Source organism: Musca domestica, unplaced genomic scaffold (genome assembly GCF_030504385.1).
Source record: "Musca domestica strain aabys unplaced genomic scaffold, Musca_domestica.polishedcontigs.V.1.1 27, whole genome shotgun sequence".
NCBI classification, from domain to species: domain Eukaryota; kingdom Metazoa; phylum Arthropoda; class Insecta; order Diptera; family Muscidae; genus Musca; species Musca domestica.
The window spans coordinates 10,856,956-10,878,903 of record NW_026712286.1 but is presented as its reverse complement, the minus strand read 5'-3'; the positions used below and the strand labels follow the sequence as shown (position 1 = coordinate 10,878,903).

General features: G+C 31.3%; 1 protein-coding gene across 5 annotated transcripts in view; it reads right to left on the bottom strand.

Annotated features, from left to right (window-relative positions):
• The window catches only part of LOC101893904 (adenylate cyclase type 2), a 172,539-nt gene that overhangs the window by 120,879 nt on the left and 29,712 nt on the right, over window positions 1–21,948 (bottom strand). For all 5 annotated transcript variants that reach the window (XM_059124069.1, XM_059124074.1, XM_059124071.1 and 2 more), the window contains exon 3: window positions 5,488–5,853. In XM_059124069.1, the coding sequence (XP_058980052.1) occupies window positions 5,488–5,632 (145 nt within the window). In that variant the 5' untranslated portion in view covers window positions 5,633–5,853. The remainder of the gene's footprint in view (window positions 1–5,487; window positions 5,854–21,948) is intronic.

Here is a 21,948-nt window from a genome sequence, read left to right as displayed (position 1 = left end):
TGAAAGAGGAAAAGCCTGCCTACAATACCCTCTTTAAATGCATTCATGTAGCTCATGAAATACCATAGTTATGGTAACAAAATACAAATTGCACAAAATAAGACATGTTTTTAATATTTTGAGCAAGCATTTCATATAAGCTATAACTCATAAAGTAGTGGGAATATTTTTATGATATTTTCTGATTCTGAAAGAGAAAAATACTGCCTAGAGTGCCTTCCTTAACTACATTCACGTAGCTCATCAAATACCAGAGTTATCGTAAAATATTATCAATTGCACAAAATGAGAAATGTTTTCAATATTTTGCGCAAGCCTTTAATATAAGCCATAACTTCTACAGTAGTGGGAATATTTTTATGAAATTTCCTGGTTCTGAAAGAGGAAAAACCTGCCAACAATACCTTCCTTAACTACATTCAAGTAGCTCAAATGGTACCAGAGTTATCGTAAAATATTATCAATTGCACAAAATATAAACATGTTTAAATATTCTGCGTAATCATAATTAAAAGGCGATAACTCCTAAACTAATGGAAATATCTTTATAAAAATATTTCACACTGAAAGAAAAAGTACCTCTCACCAATATTTTTATTAAATATATTTACGTAGCTCATTCAATTCCAGAGTTATCGTAAAATATTATGGAGAACACAAAAAATAATTTCTTTGAATATTTGCCGTCATAATTTTCTATAGGCCATAATTCGTAAAGTAATCGGAATATCTTTATGAATGAAATTGATTCTGAAAGAAAAATACAACTCCTTCAACATGTTCTCAAACCAGGATGATGTAGCTTAACAACTACCAGAGTTGTGGTAAAATATTATCAATTACCCAAAATATAAAAAATTGTAAATATCTTGCGTAACAATAGCTTAATGACCATAACTTCTAAACCAATGGGAATATCTTTATAAAATTACTTGATTCTGAAAGAGAAAAATCCTGTCTTCAATATTTTTATTAGCTACATTCACGTAGCTCTTCAAACACCAGAGTTATCGTTAACTTTTATCAATTGCACGAAATTTACACAATTTCAATATTTTGCGCAAACATTTTATATAAACCATAACTCTTAAAGTTACTAAAATATTACTATGAAATAACTTGAATCTGAAAGAATAATACAACGTCTTCAATATTTTCTCCAACTATTTAGATGTAGCTCATCAAATACCAGAGTTATCGTAAAATATTATTAGTTGCTCTAAATATAAACAATTTGGAATATTTTGCGTAAGCATTTTATATAAGCCATAACTCTTAGAGTAATGGGAATATCTTTATGAAATAATCTGATTCTGAATGAAGAAGTCAACCTCTTCAATATATTCTCTAATTACATGGATGTAGCTCATGAAATTTTAAAGTTATCTTAACATAAATGCTGAGCACAATTTTTTAGATTTTTCAAAAATTTTGCGTAATCATATTCATTTGACCATAACTTTGGAATAAGTTGAGATATTTATCTCAAATAACTTGATTTAAGTAGAACAGAACCCTATCTTCAATGTTTCATGCAATTAAATAGATGTAACTCATCAAATAACAGAGTTATCGTAAAATAATTTCATGAGCCTTTTTTTGGAATTTTTTTAAAAATTTTCGTATTTACAATTCTCAGGGCATAACTTTTGAAATAATTTTAATATATTTCTAAAACCATTTGATTTCAAAAAAAGAAAGCTGGGGCTTCCAGTTCTTCCTTAGCTTTTTTAATGTAACTCATTAGACACGCAAGTTATGGGATAAATTATAACAAGCAAGATTTTTTTCAGATTTTTGAAAATCTTGCGTATGCGGGTTTTAGACGTCCTAACTTCTAAAATAGTTCCAGTATCTTTTCGAAATAACTTATTTTGGAAAGATCGGCAGTTAGCCTACACAATATTAATGAATCACAATTATGTAACTCTTTAAATTCGCGAGATATCCTACCATAATTATGTGAACGCAAAATTTCCAATTTTATTTTGAACTTTTGTAGTCACATTCAAATAGCCACAACTTTCGAAATAGTTGGAATATTTTTATGAAAAAAAGTGGTATTGAAAGATAAGGAATCCTTCTTCAATACTTTCCTTTATTGCGTTCACGTAACTCAACTAATTCCAGAGTATTTGTGAAAAAAATAGGAAGAGTAAATTTTGTTCGACCATTATTTTTGTCGGAAGCTGGAAATTTCAAAACATCTCCATTTTCAGATTTTTTTTCGGAACTATATCCCAAACGAAAATATATAATTCCCAATGCCATAGCCCTTTATACCCTAGCCATTCCTTGGAGCGAAAAACTTCCTCCAAAGACAAGTGCCCTCATCAAGCGAACTTGTTTCGTGAACTTTCTCCTCTTTGTGCAAAAAGTTAAAGTGGTTAAATTTTCTTACTTTTTTGCACAAGTTGTTCTGTCATGTCAAAGTTCTACCCAAATCACAAAGTGTTGATTGCTCACATTCATGAGAATTTCAAAACAAAAGCCAACACAGCAACGTGGACAATAAACACCCTGACAATTACTAACATCATTACGGCTCCCCCATACAAACTAAATTTATAACCTCCAAATATAAAATATCATCGCAATCATCATCATCATCATGACCGTGTCTATTATCTGCAGGGTGGACAAGCCTTTATACAAAAAAAAAAAAAAAACGCAGCATGAACTTTCGCTATCATGCCATGGGAGGTGGAATGTTTGTCAGTCATATTTTCGTTGTATGGGTTGGGGGAGCGAGTGACCATGACTTTGAGGTACTTGTTGAGCGTTGTCGAAAAAATAGGGGAGACGACGAGGGAGGTCTGAGCCATTTTGGGAAATATATACTAAGTTCTACAACTGAATTATAGTCTACATTAAACTTTTCAAACAAAAGTAACAAGTTGGCATTGTCGTGAATTTTTGAATATATCTCTGGCATTTGCGGAGTTATGGGACCATAATGAGCCTAAATTTTGGAAGGTAGGATGTTATTCTTTCCAAATTATATAATTTATGAAGATACTTCAATAAGTTTTCAAGTTTTGAGGTTTTTAAAATAAAAATGAAAACCTATCAAAAAATTATAAATTTTGCGCAAGCTATTATTTTGTACCATAACTCTGGAATTTGAAGAGCTAAGGAGTAGTGATTGTCACAAATTTTGTAGAGTATATATTCCTCTTTCACAATCAGTGTATATTGAAAAGATATTCCAATTACTTCAAAACATATGGCCTTCAGATTGCGATCGGAAAAAATTTTATAAATGTTCAAAAAATTATACTTATTGAAAATTTTCAAGATATCTCTGGAATTTGATGAGCTACTCAAATGTGATTCATACAAATATTCGAATACAGTGATTCTTCTATCCGAATCAATTTATTTCACAAAAATATTTCCATTATTTCCAAAGTTATGACCACCAGATTAACATTACGCAAAATAATTACATAATTTGAAATTTAAGAAGCTCATGATTTTTTGGCCATAACTCTGTTATTTTCACAGAAATAAGCAAATAATGCCAATAAGTTTTAAAGACGTGATTTTTCTCTTTCCAAATCAAGTCACATTATGAAGCTGCTCAAAAGATCTCAGGAGCTATGATCATGTAATAATGAATATAGGGAATCTTGCTCGTTTGCATTTTGCATGGTATCTCTGGAATTTGAAGAGCTAAGTCATAATTATTAACTAAAATTTTGAATAATTGGAATATTTTATAAAGGCTAGATCCTCCTCTATCCAAAAAAAATTATTTCATAAAAATGTTGTCATTATTTCAGATATTAGATTCCGGGCAATTCGACTACGGAGAAAATTTTCGAATATTTAAGAATGAAGATATTTTGGAATTTTCAACATATCTCTGGTGTTTAACGAGCTACCTAAAAATGACTTGAAGACATTTTCAAAAGTGCATGTTTTTCTTTAATTGTCAATTTTCACTGAGATTGAGTGGTTTTGGAAAAGGTTATGGCCAAAAGAGTAACATTACCCAAAATTTTAAAAAATTTCAAGTTTTTGAGTTTTGATATATATTATACGATATCTCTGGAATTTGCCAAGTTACGTGATTACAGTTCACGCTCGTTTTTGAGAGAGGATGTTTCTCTATCCAAATTAATTTATTTCATTAAAATCGTGCCGGTATTTCAGAAGTTATGTTCCCAGGAATGGGATTACAAAGAATATTTACAAAATTTCAAACTTCAGATACCTAAAATTTTTCGCCGATATCTCGGGTATTTTAGTAACCACATCAATGCTGTTGAAGAGCATTTCTAAGGTAGGATAGTGCTCCTTCAATATCCGTTGCCTTTTTTTAAATATTGCAAGTTCTTCAGAAGTTATGTTCCCAGGAATGGGATTACCAAAAACATTTACAAAATTTCAAACTTCAGATACCTAGGATTTTCCGCCGATATCTCGGGTATTTTGGCAACCACATCAATGCTGTTGAAGAACATTTTCAAGACAGGATAGTGCCCTTTCACAATCCCTTGACTTTTTTTAAATATTGCAAGTACTTCAGAAGTTATGTTCCCAGGAATGAGATTACAGAGAATATTTACAAAATTTAAAATTTCAGATACCTAGGATTTTCCGCCGATATCTCGGGTTTTTTTAGCAACCACATCAATGCTGTTGAAGAACATTTTCAAGGCAGGATAGTGCTCCTTCAAAATCCGTTGACTTTTTTTAAATATTGCAAGTACTTCAGAAGTTATGTTCCCAGGAATGGGATTACCAAAAATATTTACAAAATTTCAAACTTTAGATATCTAGGATTTTCCGCCGATATCTCGGGTATTTTAGCAACAACATCAATGCTGTTGAAGAATATTTTCAAGACAAGATAGTGCCTTTTCAAAATCCGTTGACTTTTTGTAAATAGCCTTCCAATTTCAAAAGTTATGGCCTCCATAGCGTTGTTGCATAACAAAAATTGGAAGCTATGAGATATCCGAATCGAATTGAGTATACCACCCTCGTTTCGGCCAGGGTGTGAACTTGTTGTAATTGACTTTATAGTTGCTGGTTTTGTTGTCAGTTTAAACATGACATAACACTGAACGAGACCCTGGCACCCCAAAAATCAACTAAGCTCCGAGGCAAACAAAAAAAGTCAGCAAAACAAAATAAAAAATTGCACGCCATGCTGCGTGTAGAGGAAATAAGTTTTGGTGTGCGGGTTAACGGTTTAGCCGCCACAATTTTGTTCTTAATTAATTTATTACATTTTATCCCTGCCACATTTCCCCACCCTACCGCACAAATTCCCATAAACTTGACCCCTTTTTATGTTTTCCAGGAAACAGATAGAAAAATGGAGAAAAAGTGAGGTTCGCCAACTATAATCTACTCAATTTAATAATTCAATTAACCCTCACCTAAGCTAATGATTTAATGGCCATTTTTGCATTGCGAAAAGGGGCAACCAAATTTAACCCCCTCCCCACCCAGCTCACATTTCAGAACACTTACCTGTGGTTCCATTTTCACCGCCATCATTTAAATCCTCTGTATCCGCATTTCCATTTGCCGCCTGCCCAGAGGGTTTCGTTGCCGCCTTCGTCGTCGCATTTATGCCATTTTCAGTTTTCACAATTTCCACATTATGTTTAACCATGATTTTCTTTTAACTTAACTTGGCCGGTGGATGGGGGTTACGTCTTTTAGTCACTGGGTTTATTGGGGGTTCCATGCATATTTTTTGACCTCTGGAAGTTAAAAAATTGGCCAGAGGGGAATTTTAATTTGATTTATGCAAGACAGATGTTTAATGATGCCAGAGGGAGACTTGGAGATTTTTCAAGGGGCAGGGGGGGACCACGTTGAACTGTAATTAAGCTGTAATGAGATTTTTCAAAGAAAAAGAGGACTTAATTAGTTTATTGTATGGAAGATATTAAAATAAAATATTTAGGGAAATAATTGCACAAATAATTCAATTTCAGACTAAGGCCACCATATCCTCAATCAGGACTCAGTTTTATGGACATACTGCAGCAATTCCAAGAGATATGGCAAAAAACTTAGAAAACTCCAAAACAGACAATTTTTTCTTCGTAATGCCCCTTAAGAGGCCATAACTTCCGCAATTATCAGACTATCTCGGCAAACTGAACAGATTTTTAAAGAAGAACGAACACTCTTCAATATTTTCTTTCATTATTTTGATCTATCTGCTCCAACTCCAAAGTTATAGCCCAAAAAATGCATGCATCTCAATTTTCAACTTTTAAAGATATTTTAAGCAACCATATTTCACGGGCCATAACTTTTGAAATAATTAAAAATATCTCTAAAAAATAAATGGATTCAAGAAGAGAAGTACCCTAGCTTCCCAAAAGTCCCGAACGATATTAAGGTAACTCATTCAATACCTGAGTTATAGTAAAATATTTGTAAGGACATTCAATTTTAAATATTCGAAAATTTGTGAGTAGTCATTTTTGAAGAGCCATAACTTCGGAAATACTTGGTCTATAGTTTTGAAATAAACTAATTTTGAAAGATGAATAGCCTGCCTTTAAAATTCTCTTCAATCCTTGACGCAGCTCATCAAATACCAGAGTTATGGTAAAAAGTTGCCAAGTGCACAAAATTTCTCAATTTTTTCTAACTTTGTGTAAATTTTTTCAAAACCCCATAACTCTGGAAATACTTTGTCTATAATTATGAAATAACTCGATTTAGAAAGATACATAACCTGTCTTTAACATTTTCTTACATGGTGTTTACGTTGCTCATCAAATACCAGAGATATTATCAAATATATCCAAGGGCACAACAATTATAAATTCTTGAAAAATTTTCGTTAACTTTTTCTAACCCCCATAACTCCGGAAATGCTTGGTCTATAGCTTTGAAATAAACTAATTTTGAAAGATGAATAGCATGTCATTAAAATTATTTTCAATCGTATTGACGGAGCTCATCAAATACTAGAGTTATGGTAAAAAGTTGCCAAGTGAACAAAATTCCTTAATTCTTTCGAATTTTGCGTAAACTTTTTCAAAACCCCATAACTCCGGAAATACTTGATCTATATTTATGCAATAACTTGATTTAGAAAGATACATAACATGCGTTTAAAATTTGCTTGTATTGTATGGACGTTGCTCATCAAATACCAGAGATATGGGATAAAAGTTAACGGTACAAGTTTTTATCAATTCTTTAAAAATTTGCGTAAACTTTTTCTAAACCCCATAACTCCGGAAATACTTGGTCTATATTTTGAAATGACATAATTTTGAGAGAACAAAAACCCGTCTTCAAAATGTCCTTGAAAGACATTAACACAACTCATCAAATACCAGAGTTATGGGAAAATACTTCCATGTGCAAAAAATCTCTACATTTTTAAAATTTTGTGTGAACCCATTTTAACCCCCATAACTCCGGAAATACTTGGTTTATATTTATGAAGTAACTTGATTTGGAAAGAGACATAGCCTGCCTTCGAAATTTTCTTTCATGAAATAGATGGAGCTCATCAAATACCAAAGTTATGATAAAAAAGTTGCACGTGTACAAAATTTCTAAATTCTCAAAAAAATTGCGTAACCTTTTCTAACCCCCATAACTCGGGAAATACTTGGTCTATATTTTGAAATGACATAATTTTGAGAGAACAAACACCTGTCTTCAAAATGTTCTTGAAGCATATTAACATAACTCATCAAATGCCAGAGTTATGGTAAAATATTTCCATGTGCAAAAAATATCTACATTTTTTAAAATTTTGTGTGAACCCACTTTAACCTCCATAACTCCGAATATACTTGGTTTATATTTAGGAAGTAACTTGATTTTGAAAGTGGCATAGCCTGCCTTCGAAATTTTTTTTCATGATACGGATGGAACTCATCAAATACCATAGTTTTGGTAAAAAAATTTACAGGTGCACACAATTTCTAAATTCTTAAAAAAAATTGCGTAACCTTTTCAAAACCCCATAACTCCGGAAGTATTTGGTCTATATTTTTGAAATGACATAATTTTGAGAGAACAAACACCTGTCTTCAAAATGTTCTTGAAGCATATTAACATAACTCATCAAATACCAGAGTTATGGTAAAATATTTCGACTTGCATAGAAATTCGAAATTCTTTAAAATTTTGCGTAATTTTTTTCTAATTCCCATAACTCCGGAAATACTTAGTCTATATTTATGAAATAACTTGATTTAGAAAGATACATAACCTGTCCTTAAAATTTTCTTGTATGGTGTGGACGGTGCTCATCAAATACCAAAGATATGGTAAAAATGTTAAAGGCACAAATTTTTATGAATTCTTTAAAAATTTTCGTTAACTTTTTCTAACCCCCACAACTCCGGAAATACTTCATCTATATTTTTGAAATTAAATGATTTTGAAAGAATTATAGGCTGCCTTCGAAATTTTCTTTAATGATATGGATGGATCTCATCAAATACCAGAGTTATGGTAAAAAAGTTGCATGTGCACAAAATTTCTAAGTTCTTTAAATTTGTGCGTAAACATTTTCTAAACCCCATAACTTCGGAAATACTTGGTCTATATTTTTGAAATGACATAATTTTGAGAGAACAAAAACCTGTCTTCAAAATGTTCTTGAAGGACATTAACACAACTCATCAAATAAAAGAGTTATGGGAAAATATTTCAATGTGCAAAAAATGTATAAATTTTTTAACATTTTGTGTGAACCCTTTTTAACCCATTTTATACATGGTTTATATTTATGAAGAAACTTGATTTTGAAAGAGGCATAGCCTGCCTTCGAAATTTTCTTTAAAGAAATGGATGGATCTCATCAAATATCAGAGTTATGGTAAAATAGTTGCACGTGCATAAAATTTCTAAGTTCTTTAAATTTCTGCGTAAATATTTTCTAATCCCCATAACTCCAGACGTATTTGGTCTATATTTCTGAAATGACATAATTTTGAGAGAACAAAAACCTGTCTTCAAAATGTTCCTGAAGGATATTAACACAACTCATCAAATACCAGAGTTATGGGAAAATATTTCCATGTGCAAAAAATGTGAACATTTTTTAAAATGTTGTGTGCACCCATTTTAACCACCATATCTCCGGATATACTTGGTTTATATTTATGAAGTAACTTGATTTTGAAAGAATTATAACCTGCCTTCGAAATTTTCTTTAGTGATATGGATGGATCTCATCAAATACCAAAGTTGTTGTGAAAAAGTTGTCAGTGCACAAAATTTCTAAGTTCTTTAAATTTTTGCGTAAACATTTCCTAAACCCCATAACTCCGGAAATACTTGGTCCATATTTATAAAATGGCATGATTTTAATAGAATATAAATCTGTTTTCAAAATGTTCTTGAAGCATATTAACACATCTCATCAAATACCAGAGTTTCCATGTGCAAAAAATCTCTACATTTTTAAAAATTTGCGTGAACTCATGGGGGTTAGCATAACTCCGGATATACTTGGTTTATATTTATGAAGTAACTTGATTTTGAAAGAGGCATAGCCTGCCTTCGAAATTTTCTTTCATGAAATAGATGGAGCTCATCAAATACCAAAGTTATGATAAAAAAGTTGCACGTGTACAAAATTTCTAAATTCTCAAAAAAATTGCGTAACCTTTTCTAACCCCCATAACTCGGGAAATACTTGGTCTATATTTTTGAAATGACATAATTTTGAGAGATCGAAAACCTGTCTTCAAAATGTTCTTGAAGGACATTAAGACAACTCATCAAATACCAGAGTTATGGGAAATTATTTCAATGTGCAAAAAATGTCTACATTTTTTAAAATTTTGTGTGAACCCCTTTTTAACCCCCATAACTCCGGATATACTTGGTTTATATTTATGAAGTACCTTGATTTTGAAAGACGCATATCCTTCCTTCGAAATTTTCTTTCATGATATGGATGGAACTCATCAAATACCAAAGTTATGGTAAAAAAGTTGCCAAGTGCACAAAATTTCTAAGTTCTTTAAATTTTTTTCGTAAACATTTCCTAAACCGCATAACTCCGGAAATACTTGGTCTATATTTTTGAAATGACATAATTTCGAGAGAACAAAGCCCTGTCTTCAAAATGTTCTTTAAAGACATTAACACAACTCATCAAATACCAGAGTTATGGTAAAATATTTCCATGTGCACAAAATGTCTAAATTCTTTACAATTTTGCGTACACCTTTTCTAGCCCCCATATCCCCCGATATATTAAGTCTATAATTTTGAAATAACATTTTAAAAGAAGAATATTGTAATTTTTAATATTTTGGTTAAATTTTTTCTTCAACTCCAATTTAAATTATGGCTATTTATGTGATATTATTGACATTCCTTCTATGACCTTTTGAATTCATATGACCTCACCATATATATAAGCAAATATTTGTCTACATTAACACACAAATTAAATACTAAAATTTGTATCAAATTAAAATTTTAATGCGCATTAAAAGTGCAATAATTTCTACAATTTAATCACCCTCTAATCTATGGAGTTTAAATTCACATTCAAATAAATATTTCACTAAATTGAAAAGCAGAAAAAACCCGAACACAACATGGGCCATTTCCCACACTTGCTTGCCTATGCTGTGATATGTGATCTTTATAAATAAATAGCAGCAACAACAACAAACACATTTATCCCATTTAATTGATTTTTCCATAGAAAATTAACAACAAATTAAAGGTAATTATTGCAATATACAAAAATATAAAAATAAATAAATTAACAAAGAAACAACAAACATTATTAGCCGAAGGGGTTGAAAAACAACGTAAAAATCAATAAATTTCCCAACTTTTTAAAATATTTTTTTGGAGAATTTTTGAAAGTCTTTAAACAAGGATTCTTTACGTGACTATATTCTACGGGCCATAACTTTTGAAATAACGGCAATATCTCAAAAGACTAAATTAGTTTTGGAATAGGAAAACCTCAGTCTCCAAACCGTCTCAAACAATATTAGGATAGCTCATCAAATACCAAAGTTATAGTAAAATATTTCTAAGGACACTAAATTTTTATTAATCGGAAAAATGTGGGTAGTGTTTTTTTAAAACCCATAACTCCGGAAATACTTGGTCTATAGTTTTGAGAGAACATAATTATGAAAGAAGAATGTAGTGCCTTTAAGATTTGCTATAATGATATTGACATGGCTCATCAAATACTAGAGTTATGGTAAAATGTTGCCAGGTGCACAATATTTTTAAAATATTTAAAATTTTGCGTAACCATTTTCTTAACCCCATAACTTTGGAAATACTTGGTCTATGTTTATGAAATAAATTTATTTTAAAAGAAGCAAGACCTGCCTTTAAATTGTTCTCGAAATATGTGGACACAGCTCATCAAATACCAGAGTTATGGTAAAAAGTTGCCAAGTGCACAATATTTTTCAAATCTTTAATATTTTGCGTAACCATTTTCTAAACTCCATAACTCCGGAAAAACTTGGTCTATGTTTCTGAAGTAAATTGATTCTGAAAGAATCATAACCCGCCTTAAAAACTTTCTTGAATCATATGCTCACAACCCATCAACTACCAAAGTTATGATAGAATATTTCCAAGTGCACATAATTTCTAAATTCTTTAAAATTTTGAGTAACCGTTTTCAAGCCCCCATAACTTCGGAAACACTTGGCCTTCCTGTCTGAAATAAATAGATTTTGAAAGAAGCATAAACTGCCTTCATAATATTCCTTAAGCATATGAATACAGCTCATCAAATTCCAGAGTTATGGTAACACATTTTCAAGCGCACATAATTTCAAAATTCCTTAAAATTTTGAGTAACCGTTTTCAAGCCCCTATAACTTCGGAAATACTTGGCCTATCTGTCCGAATTAACTTGATTTTCAAAGAAGCAAAAACTGCCTTCAAAATTGTTCTGCACCTGATGGACGGAGCTCATCAAATACCAGAGTTATGGTAAAAAGTTGACATGAGCACAAATTTTCTAAATTCATTCACATTTTGCGTAACCATTTTCTAAGTCCCATAATTCCGCAAATACTTGGTCTATGTCTCTGAAATAAATTGATTTTCAAAGAAGCATAAATTACCTTCTAAATATTTCTTAAGCATATGAATACAGCTCATCAAATTCCAGAGTTATGGTAGAATATTTCGAAGTGCTCATAATTTCTTAATTCTTTAAAATTTTGAGTAACCGTTTTCAAACCCCCATAACTTTGTAAATACTTGGCATATCTGTCTGAAATAACTTGATTTTCAAAGAAGCAAATGCTGCCTTCAAAATTGTTCTGCACCTGATGGACGGAGCTCATCAAATACCAGAGTTATGGTAAATAGTTGGCATGTGCACAAATTTTCTAAATTCTTACAAATTTTGCGCTACCGTTTTCTGTCCCCCATAAGTTTGGAATTACTTGGTCGATGTTTCTGAAATAAATTGATTTTGAAAGAAGCATAAACTGGATTCAAAATATTCCTGAAGCATATGAATGCAGCTCATCAAATTCCAGAGTTATGGTAAAATATTTGCAAAGGCGCCGAATTTCTAAATTCTTTAAAACTTTGTGTAAACCTTTTATAACTACCATAACTCCGGAAATACTTGATTTATATGTCTGAAATAAATAGATTTTGAAAGAAGCATAACCTGCCTTCAAAATTTTCTTAAAGTTTATTGACACAACTCATCAAATACCAGAGTTATGATAACATTTTGTCAAGTGCAAAAATTTTATAAATTCTTTAAAAATTTGCGTAACTATTTTCTAAACCCCATAACTCCGGAAATACTTGGTCTATGTTTCTGAAATAAATACATTTTAAAAGGGGCATAACCTGCCTTTATTATTTTCTTGAATCATATGGACACAGCTCATCAAACACCAGAGTTATGGTAAAATATTGCTAAGAGAAAAAAATTTATAGATTATTTAAAATTTTGCGTAACAATTTTCTAAGCCCCATAATTCCGGAAGTACTTGGTCTATGTTTCTATAATAAATTGATTTTGGGAGAAGCATAAACTGACCTCAAAATATTCTTGCATGAGATGGTCATAGCTCATCAAGTACCAGAGTTATGGTAAAATTTTGTCAAGAGCAATAATTTTCTAAATTCTTTAAAAATTGCTTAACCATTTTCTAATCCCCATAACTCCGGAAATACTTGGTCTATGTTTCTGAAACAAATTGATTTCGAAGGAGGAATAATCTGTTCTCAAAATTTTCTTGAAGCATATGCTCACAACTTATGAAATACCAGAGTTATGGTAAAATATTTTCAAGTGCACAAAATTTCTAAATTCCTTAACTTTTCAAACCCCCATAAATTATGAATTTCTGGTAGATTCTCCCAACCCTTTCCCCATTGTATATTTGTCATGGATCATTTCTTCCCCCCATTATTCATCAAATCGATTCAACAAAAATAATATTGCAACTAATTATAAAAATAAAGTGAAATAATTGCGACAGCGCAGAATTTCACATGTGTCTGTTTTTGCTAAGTCGTTGTTTTGTAGCTATGCATGTTCCGACAATTATCTAATTAAATTTTGAAATGCCATAACAAGTGAGACGGTAGCTGATGTTTTTTTTCAGGCGCCTTTTTATTCGCAAAAGCAACAAAATTATTATTAATTGTCGACAATTAGAGATAAAATCGATATCAATATTTTCAAAATGGAACGAAGCTTAGCCTCTTGGGCACCTGGCGGTGATGTAAGGGGGGTCAAATTCGCATTTAACCCTTAAAAAAATATATTTTTTTTAATGTTACGAAAGGGGAGCTTTACTACATACCAAGAGAGTGGGAGAAAGGAGGAGGAAAAAAGGGAGGGAAAGAGAGGAGGAGGACAGACTACGTCTTTTTCATTTAAATTTTGTCTTAACCTTTAAAGCTTAAACCCAGTGTTTTTCCTACTCATGATTTGCTCTCATTTCCCAACGGCCCCCTCCCCTCCCTCACGCTCTCTCTCTCATAGCTCCATCTCATTATTAACGCCACATAAATTCATGTCCATTTGTCTTTCTGCCGCTTGTTTTCTGTCTGCTCAGCAACAGTTCCATTGAAACTCCCATAACTATTTGGTCATTTATTGTGTAAATGTTTTGTCCGATTGTTGTTTTGAATTAACCAAACAAATGAATTGGTTACACTAGGCTACAATATTATTGTTTCGGCAAAAAAATCCATTTTCAGAGGCTTTCGAATATTTTTGGAAAAAAAATATAAAAAATCCGTTTTTTTGTTCTTTTTGAAAAAAAATCTGGAATTCCTCAAAAATTTTCAAAAAATAAAAAAAAAAGTTCAGAGGGCTTCAAAAATTCATAAAAAAAATATTGAAGAGCTTTAAAAATTCTTAAAAAAAATATTTGAAACCCTCGTTTAAAGGCTTTCAAAAATTGTCCACAAAAATTTAAAAAAAAATTATCTACTAAAAATATTGAAAAATTCCAGGTTTAAAGGACACGAAAAATTAAAAACAAATATTGAAAAAAATGTTTTCAAAAATATTAAAATATTCCTGTTAAGGCCCTAGAAAATTCCCAAAAATATCTTTTAAAGGCTTTGAAAAGTTGCCAACAAAAATATTTAAAAAAAAAGATAAGAACCTTTTAAAAATCTTTAAAAAATACTGAGAATCCACTGCCTTAAAAAATTTTCCAAAAAATATTTTAAAAATCCCTGTAAGGGCCTTGAAAATTCCCAAAAAATAAATATTTTAAAGGTCTTCAAAAATTGCCAACAAAAAACTTTAAGAAGCATTTAAAAATTCTTAAAAAATATTGAAAAATGCCGCGCTTAAACCCTTTAAAAATTCATCAAAGGTTAAAGGCCTTCAAAAAATGTCAACAAAAAATTAAGTAAAAAACTACTTTTAAAGACCTTTAAGAATTCATAAAAAATATTGAAAATCCACGTTTAAACCCCTTTGCAAATTCATAAAAAAATATTTAAAAATCACAATTAAGGACCTTGAAAATTCTCCAAAAAAAATATTAAAAAACACCCAGCTACGGCCCTTGAAATTTTCTCCAAAAAATCGACGTTTAAAGGCCTTCAAAAATTGTCAACAACAATATTTAAAATATCAACGTTAATAAATCTTTAAAATTCTTAAAAAAATATCGAAAATCCTTATTTAAGGCTTTTAAAATTTCTCCCAAAAATAAATTTTCAAAGGCCCTCAAAAATTTTCAACAAAAATGTTTAAAAAAGCAATGTTTAAAGGCCTTTTAGAATTCTTAAAAAATATTGAAAAAGTCCACTTTTAAAGACCTTTAAAAATTCAAAAAAAAATATAGAAAATCCACGTTTAAAAATATTAAAAATCTCTATGAAAACCCTAGAAAATTCTCCAAAAACTACACGTTCAAAGGCCTTAAAAAATCAATGTTTAAAGGGCTTTTAAAATTCTTAAAAAATAATAAAAAAAAGTCCACTTTTAAAGGCCTTCAAAAATTCTTAAAAACAAATATTGAAAATCCACGTTTAAAAGCCTCTAAAATTCTCCAATATTATTGAAATTCTTCAAAAAAATTCACCTTCAAAGGCCTTCAAAAATTGTCAATAAAATATTAAAAAAAAAATAAAAATCTTTAAAAATATTTGAAAAGTCCTCCAAAAAATTCTCTAAAAATAATAAAAAATCCCTGTGAAAACCCTTGAAAATTTCCCGAAAAAAAAACAAATTTTAAAGGCCTTTAAAAGTTACCAACAAAAATACTTCAAAAAGCAACGATTAGAGACCTTTAAAAATTCTGAAAAAAATATATTGAAAATATTCATCAAAAATATTTAAAAATCCAAGTTTTAAGGCATTTAAAAGTCCTCCAAAAAATATTCAAAATTACCTCTGAAGGCCTTTGAACATTCCCCAAAAAATTCACCTTTAAAGGCCTTTAAAAATTCTTAAAAAAAATATTGAAAAATTCCACGATCAAAGGCCTTTCAAAATTCTTAAAAAAAATATTGAATAATTCCACGTTTAAAGTCCTTTAAAAATTCATCAAAAAATATTTATAAATCCACGTTGCAAGGCCTTAAAACGCTCTTGAAGATTCCCCAAAAAATCCACTTTTAAAGACCTTCAAAAATTGTCAACAAAAATATTTAAAAAAGCAACGTTCAGAGGCCTTTAAAAATTCTTAAAAAAATATTGAAAAATCCTTGTTTAAAGACCCTTAAAAATTCATCAAAAATATTCGAAAAAACCTCGTTTTAAGTTCTTTAAAAATTCCCCCAAAAATATTTTTAAAAAAACCTGCTACGGCCCTTGAAATTTTTCCTTTAAAAATTCCTAAAAAAATATTGAAAATTCAGCTTTTAAGGCCTTAAAAAATTCTCCAAAAATACTTTAAAAATTCCTGCTGAGGCATTTGAAATTTCTCCAAAAAATATTTAAAAAAAAGCAATTTAAGACACCTTGAAAAATTCTTTAAAAATTTAAGAAAATCTTCTTTTTAAAGTTTTTAAACGTTCTTCAAAAAATATTTAAAAAATACCCAGTTTGAGATTTCCTAAAAATTGAGAAAAAATACTGAATAATCGCAGGCTGAAGAAATTCCAAAATTCTTAAAAAAATTTCAAAATTATTTATTTATAATTTTTCTCTAAACCTTGTAACTCCGTGTAAATACTTGAATACAAATGTAACCCTCTGCTAATGAATGTCCTGTCGGGGATTTGCCTTTGTCTGATGTGTCTTTCCCCTCATCTTTCTCTTTCCAGCTGTGCCACTCGTCTTCTACGTTTTCTTCAATTACGCCTACCACTTTGTTATGCTTTTTCGACTTTTGCTGCCTTCTTTTTCTGCTAATATCTGGCCACAGCATCATCTAATCTTCTGGGAGATAAAAGTCAAGCAAAAAGTGCAAAGTAAGTTCTTAGCTTCGGAACAAAAAAAAACACAAAAAAATACTCAACATTTAAGTAGAATGTTAATGAAATCTGATTTTACTGATTTCGTTTATTACCTTTAGCAAAATACACAGACACACACAGAAACAGGGGGTGGGGGCTCAACACACACACGTACCTAGAAGAAGATATAAGAAAAGTAGGGATTTTTTTCTCGGCAATATTTTTAGGAGAAAAAGACTCTCAAAGATTTCCGAAAATAGAGGCCAACTTTCAAATGGAATTCCTTTTCGAAAGAAAACGACAGATAGAGAGCATGGGAGGAGGTAAGGGAGAATTGGAACGGGAGAAGGATAGAGAGTCCTCCACCAGGGTTTTTTCTAAGAAAGACCTTATCCGAGCCCTTCTGTCGACTAAAAAAAATGTTCATTGTAAAGAAGATCTTTTGGGAGCCCTTTCGTCATCAATATTTGGCAAAAGACGGCGGATAAAGTCCAAAACGCCGAGAGATCGAAATACGTTGGGCGCCATTTTTTCTCTATGCGACTTGAACTTTATCCAGGGTTTAAATAAATATTGAAAAAATGTACATGGATACCGGATACAACTCTCACTGGAGTTATTTTTTGAGAAATAGGTATCCGTAGAGAGAGAGAGGTATGAGAGAGGACCCTGCCTAGCCTGCATATCATTTTTCTGTTGCTGTATGTCCCGGAGAAAAATGGCGCCCAACGTTTTTTTTTTAATTTCCATGCAACTTGGACTTTATCCGGCGTCTATTTTGCCAAAATTTCGCTAACACTCTAAATGAGAATACAAAAGACACCAGCTACGACAACAACAACAACAATAACAATTCCAAGTGCATATTTGAAGTGATTTGAATAAATGCTTGAATAAATAAGTGAGAATTCAGATCATTGGTGATGCTGAATGATGAAGACGATGATGATGATGATGCCGGTTGGAGCATTATTGCTTAAGTAGCTAGCTTGGTGTTGGCACACTTGTACATAGATATCGGCGCGAACACACACATATACATATACCTATACCCAGCAAACCGAGCTGTCATAGGTCGGACAGAATTTGCCACGAAAATCGACAGAATCTTTCGATTTTGTTGTAGGAAATTCAGTCCGAAATTTGGAAAATTTGCCAGAAATTCGAGTAGTATCGTATTAAGATTTTCTAACCGAAATGTCTGACGAAAGTCTGACGTGTTCTCTAACCGAAATGTCTGAATAAAGTCTGCAAATTCAGATCTCTGAATTCGAATCAAAAAAAGTCTGAAAAATTAGTTTTACAACTCTGTTAGACATTATGGCCAAAATTTCCAACCTTTTCCAGACTTTCTGCAGATCTCTTGAAATTTGGTTTGCTGGGTTATCTCATCACATTCACATCTCATAAAAAAAAGTATTTTGTCTTCATTCTCGAATCTAGATTAACAAATTGATAAGCGACAAAAGTAAGAAAACGGTAGCAACAACAACAAACAGACAGACAATGAGAACATACAACTACAACAAACAAAAGACGATTTGCTAAACGTTTTGTGCGATGCTATGCAAATTGTGTGGCTTTTTTTTTTTTTTTTTTTTGAATTCACAAATTGCTGGAATTTTTGTCGTTTCTTTGCCTTTGTGCCCCAAAGCGAAAAGCTCAACAAAAAAAATCACAAAATATGCTACTAGACTGCAACACAACAACAAAACATTTCATAGATGTACAGATTTACATATGTAGGTATAAATGTGTCCATGCATATTTTTGTGGCGAATTTAAACAGGAGGTTGAAAGGGAAAATTATTCAGTTTTCTTTTCTCGTTTCTTTTTTCAAATGACATTTTTTTGGCCAATAAATTTGATGTGAAATAGAATAGATTTTGAAAATTCAAATTTTATTCAAGGACACACGCCACCGGCTTGAGGGGAAGAGAATAAATACCAAAAGAATTGAAACATTTTTTATTTAAAAAAATCTCCAAGGGATTTTTTCTTACGCAAAATTTCAGAGCGACAGACTCTCGTCATACCATGACACAGCATTTGGTACCCTATAGTAATTTAGAATCTCCACAAATGCAACATATCTCGCCTCTAGACCCTACCAATAGCCCGCCTACCAATTTTCAGACCCCCAGTTTTATCCATTCACAAAATAATTTGAGACGAAAAATCGACCAAAAAGCGATATATGGAATTTGGTCAAATTTGGACTCTCAAAGGCATATCTTTGGTCCTGATAGGATTTTTTAGGACAAATAAGGCTAATTTTGAAAGAAAAATTCTTCATCTTGTCTCCGACAAAACATTTTTTCAATGTAGCTTTTAAAATTTTCAAGATATGGCCAAATGAAGACATGCGCAAAAATATGGGAATTTCCTACCATTTTTGGGTAAAAGCCTTTCCTGGGCCATAAATCCTGAAATAATCGACATATCTCGATTAAATTTCATTATATTGAAGCTAAAGTCTTCCCTCTTCTCCGACAAAACACTTTGTCAATGTACCTTTTAAAATTTCAAAAATATGGCCAAATGAAGACATGCGCAAAAACATGGCAATTTTTTCCAATTTTTGAGTAATAGTCTTCCATGGGCCACAAATCTTGAAATAAGCGACATATATCGATTAAATTTCATTATATTGAAGCTAAAGTATTCTCTCTTCTCCTATAGAAACTTTGTCAATGTAGCTTTTAAAATTCCCAAGATATGGCCAAATGAAGACATGCGCAAAAACATGACAATTTTTTACCATTTTTGGGTAATAGTCTTCCATGGGCCATAAATTCTGAAATTATCAACATATCTCGACAAAATTGGATTATTTTGAAGCTAGAGCCTTCCCTCTTCTCCGATAAAAACTTTGTCAATATAGCTTTTAAAATTCCCAAGATATGGCCAAATGAAAACAAGCGCAAAAATATGGGAATTTTTTACCATTTTTGGGTATAAGCCTTCTAGGGGCCATAACTTTTAAAATAATCGGCATATCTTGACAAAATCAATTAATTCTGAAATTCATATCTTCCTTCTTCTCAAAAATTGCCAAAATTAATATAAATTCGTATAAAAAGCTCCCTAAAATATAAAAAGATTTCGAATAAACCAAGTGGATTTTACAATACCAAAACATATATCGACGACCCAACTCCAGGAGTCATAACTTTCGAACCTGAATAACCAATGCTTTGAAATCTATTTACATTATTTTGGATAATCTGTGGATCATCATGGTAAAATTATATTAATAAAGCTCCAAAAACAAAAGAGCTATAGCTCATAGTATACATGTGCCGAAAAGGGTCAAATTTTGTTCATTTTTGGGTAATCATTTTCCATAGGCCATAAATCCCGAAAAAATACCCATATCTTAGAGATGTAAAATAATTTTGAGACCTGAGAAAACTGTTTCTTCAAAAATCTATAACACTACCGTATTTAGATATGAAATTCTAACGAGAACAGATGATGACGGATGAACTAAACCAAACACAGTTAACTAATTTAACTAGAGCAAATAGCACATTAATGACCCAACCCACAAGGTCATATCTTTAGAACCTAAAGGAGTATAACTTTTCAATTTATAACCACGACAAAAGAGTGTCCCTACTGCATTTCCATCGAATTATACTTGTGTAGCTCATAAAATACTAGAGCTATAGCTAGAAAACAGACATATGCAAAATTGTGACATTTTGTTACTGATTTTCAGTAATCCTCTTCTTTGGGCCATAACTCCCGAAATGATTGTTATATCTAGGTGCAATAAAATAATTTTGATATCTGAGTAATCACTCTCTTCAAAAATGTACAACACCACCATATTTCCATATGAAAACTTCTAACGAGAAGGGATGATAATTCATAAAATGCATGCATTTAACTAGACCATTTTACATTTTTGATAGCAGAGTTTAGTAAGGATTCAGAATTAATTTATTTCATAAAATAATAGCGAATATTTGGAAAGTTATGACCTCAAGTAGGTGATTACCCAAAAATGTTAAAATTTTGACACATTTCAGCACATGTCGATGTTGGGTCATATCTCAGGTATTATAAGAGCTACATCAATATATTTTACATCAATGTGATGGTGAGACATTCGTCTTTTAGGAAATGACTAGTTTTGAAAGAGAAATCCGTGTTGGATCAGATGTATCCGCTTTAAAATACACAATTTCCTAAGTCTCATATATCACCTTTTGTTAGACAAAGTTTGAGGCATATCTTGGGTATTATTAGAGTTACATCAATGGAAATTCGTTAGTAGTGTACATTTTTGAAAGCAGAGTTCTGTACGGATTCAGAATTAATTTATTTAAGGAAATAATAGTGAATAATTGGAAAGTTATGACCTCAAGTAGGTGATTACCCAAAAATGTTAAAAATTTGACACATTTCAGCACATGTCGATGTTGGACCATAACTCGGGTTTTGTGGGAGCTATATCAACATATTTTGCATCAATGTGATGGTGAGGTAGTCCTCTTTTATGAAATGCCTTGTTCTGAAAGATAAATCTGCTTTGGGTCAGAAATATTCCCTTTAAAATACATAATTTCCCAAATCAAATCAAGCACCTTTTGTTAGACATAGTTTGAGGCATATCTTGGATATTATGGGAGTTACATCCACGGAAATTTGCATGTAGTGTACTTTTTTGAAAGCAGAGCTTAATATGGATTCAGAACTAGTTTTGTTCATGAAATAATAGTGAATAGTTGGAAAGTTATGACCTCCAGTAAGTGATTACCTAAAAATGCTAAAAAATTCACACATTTTAGCACATGTCAATATGGGTACATATCTCGGGTATTACCGGAGCTACATCAACATATTTTGTAGCAACGTAAATGGGAGACTTTCCACTTCTAAAATAAATTTACTTTTAATAGAAAAAATTGGTTAGGGGAAAAAATATCCCCTTTTCAAACACATTTTCCCAAATCACATTTCTAGGTTTTTGATCGATTTTGTTTGGGGCATATCTCGGCAAATATGGCAGCTACATGAACAATTTTTTGTCAGCGCAATGGTGAGACATTGTTCCTTAAAAAAAATAGATATTGTGTAGATTTG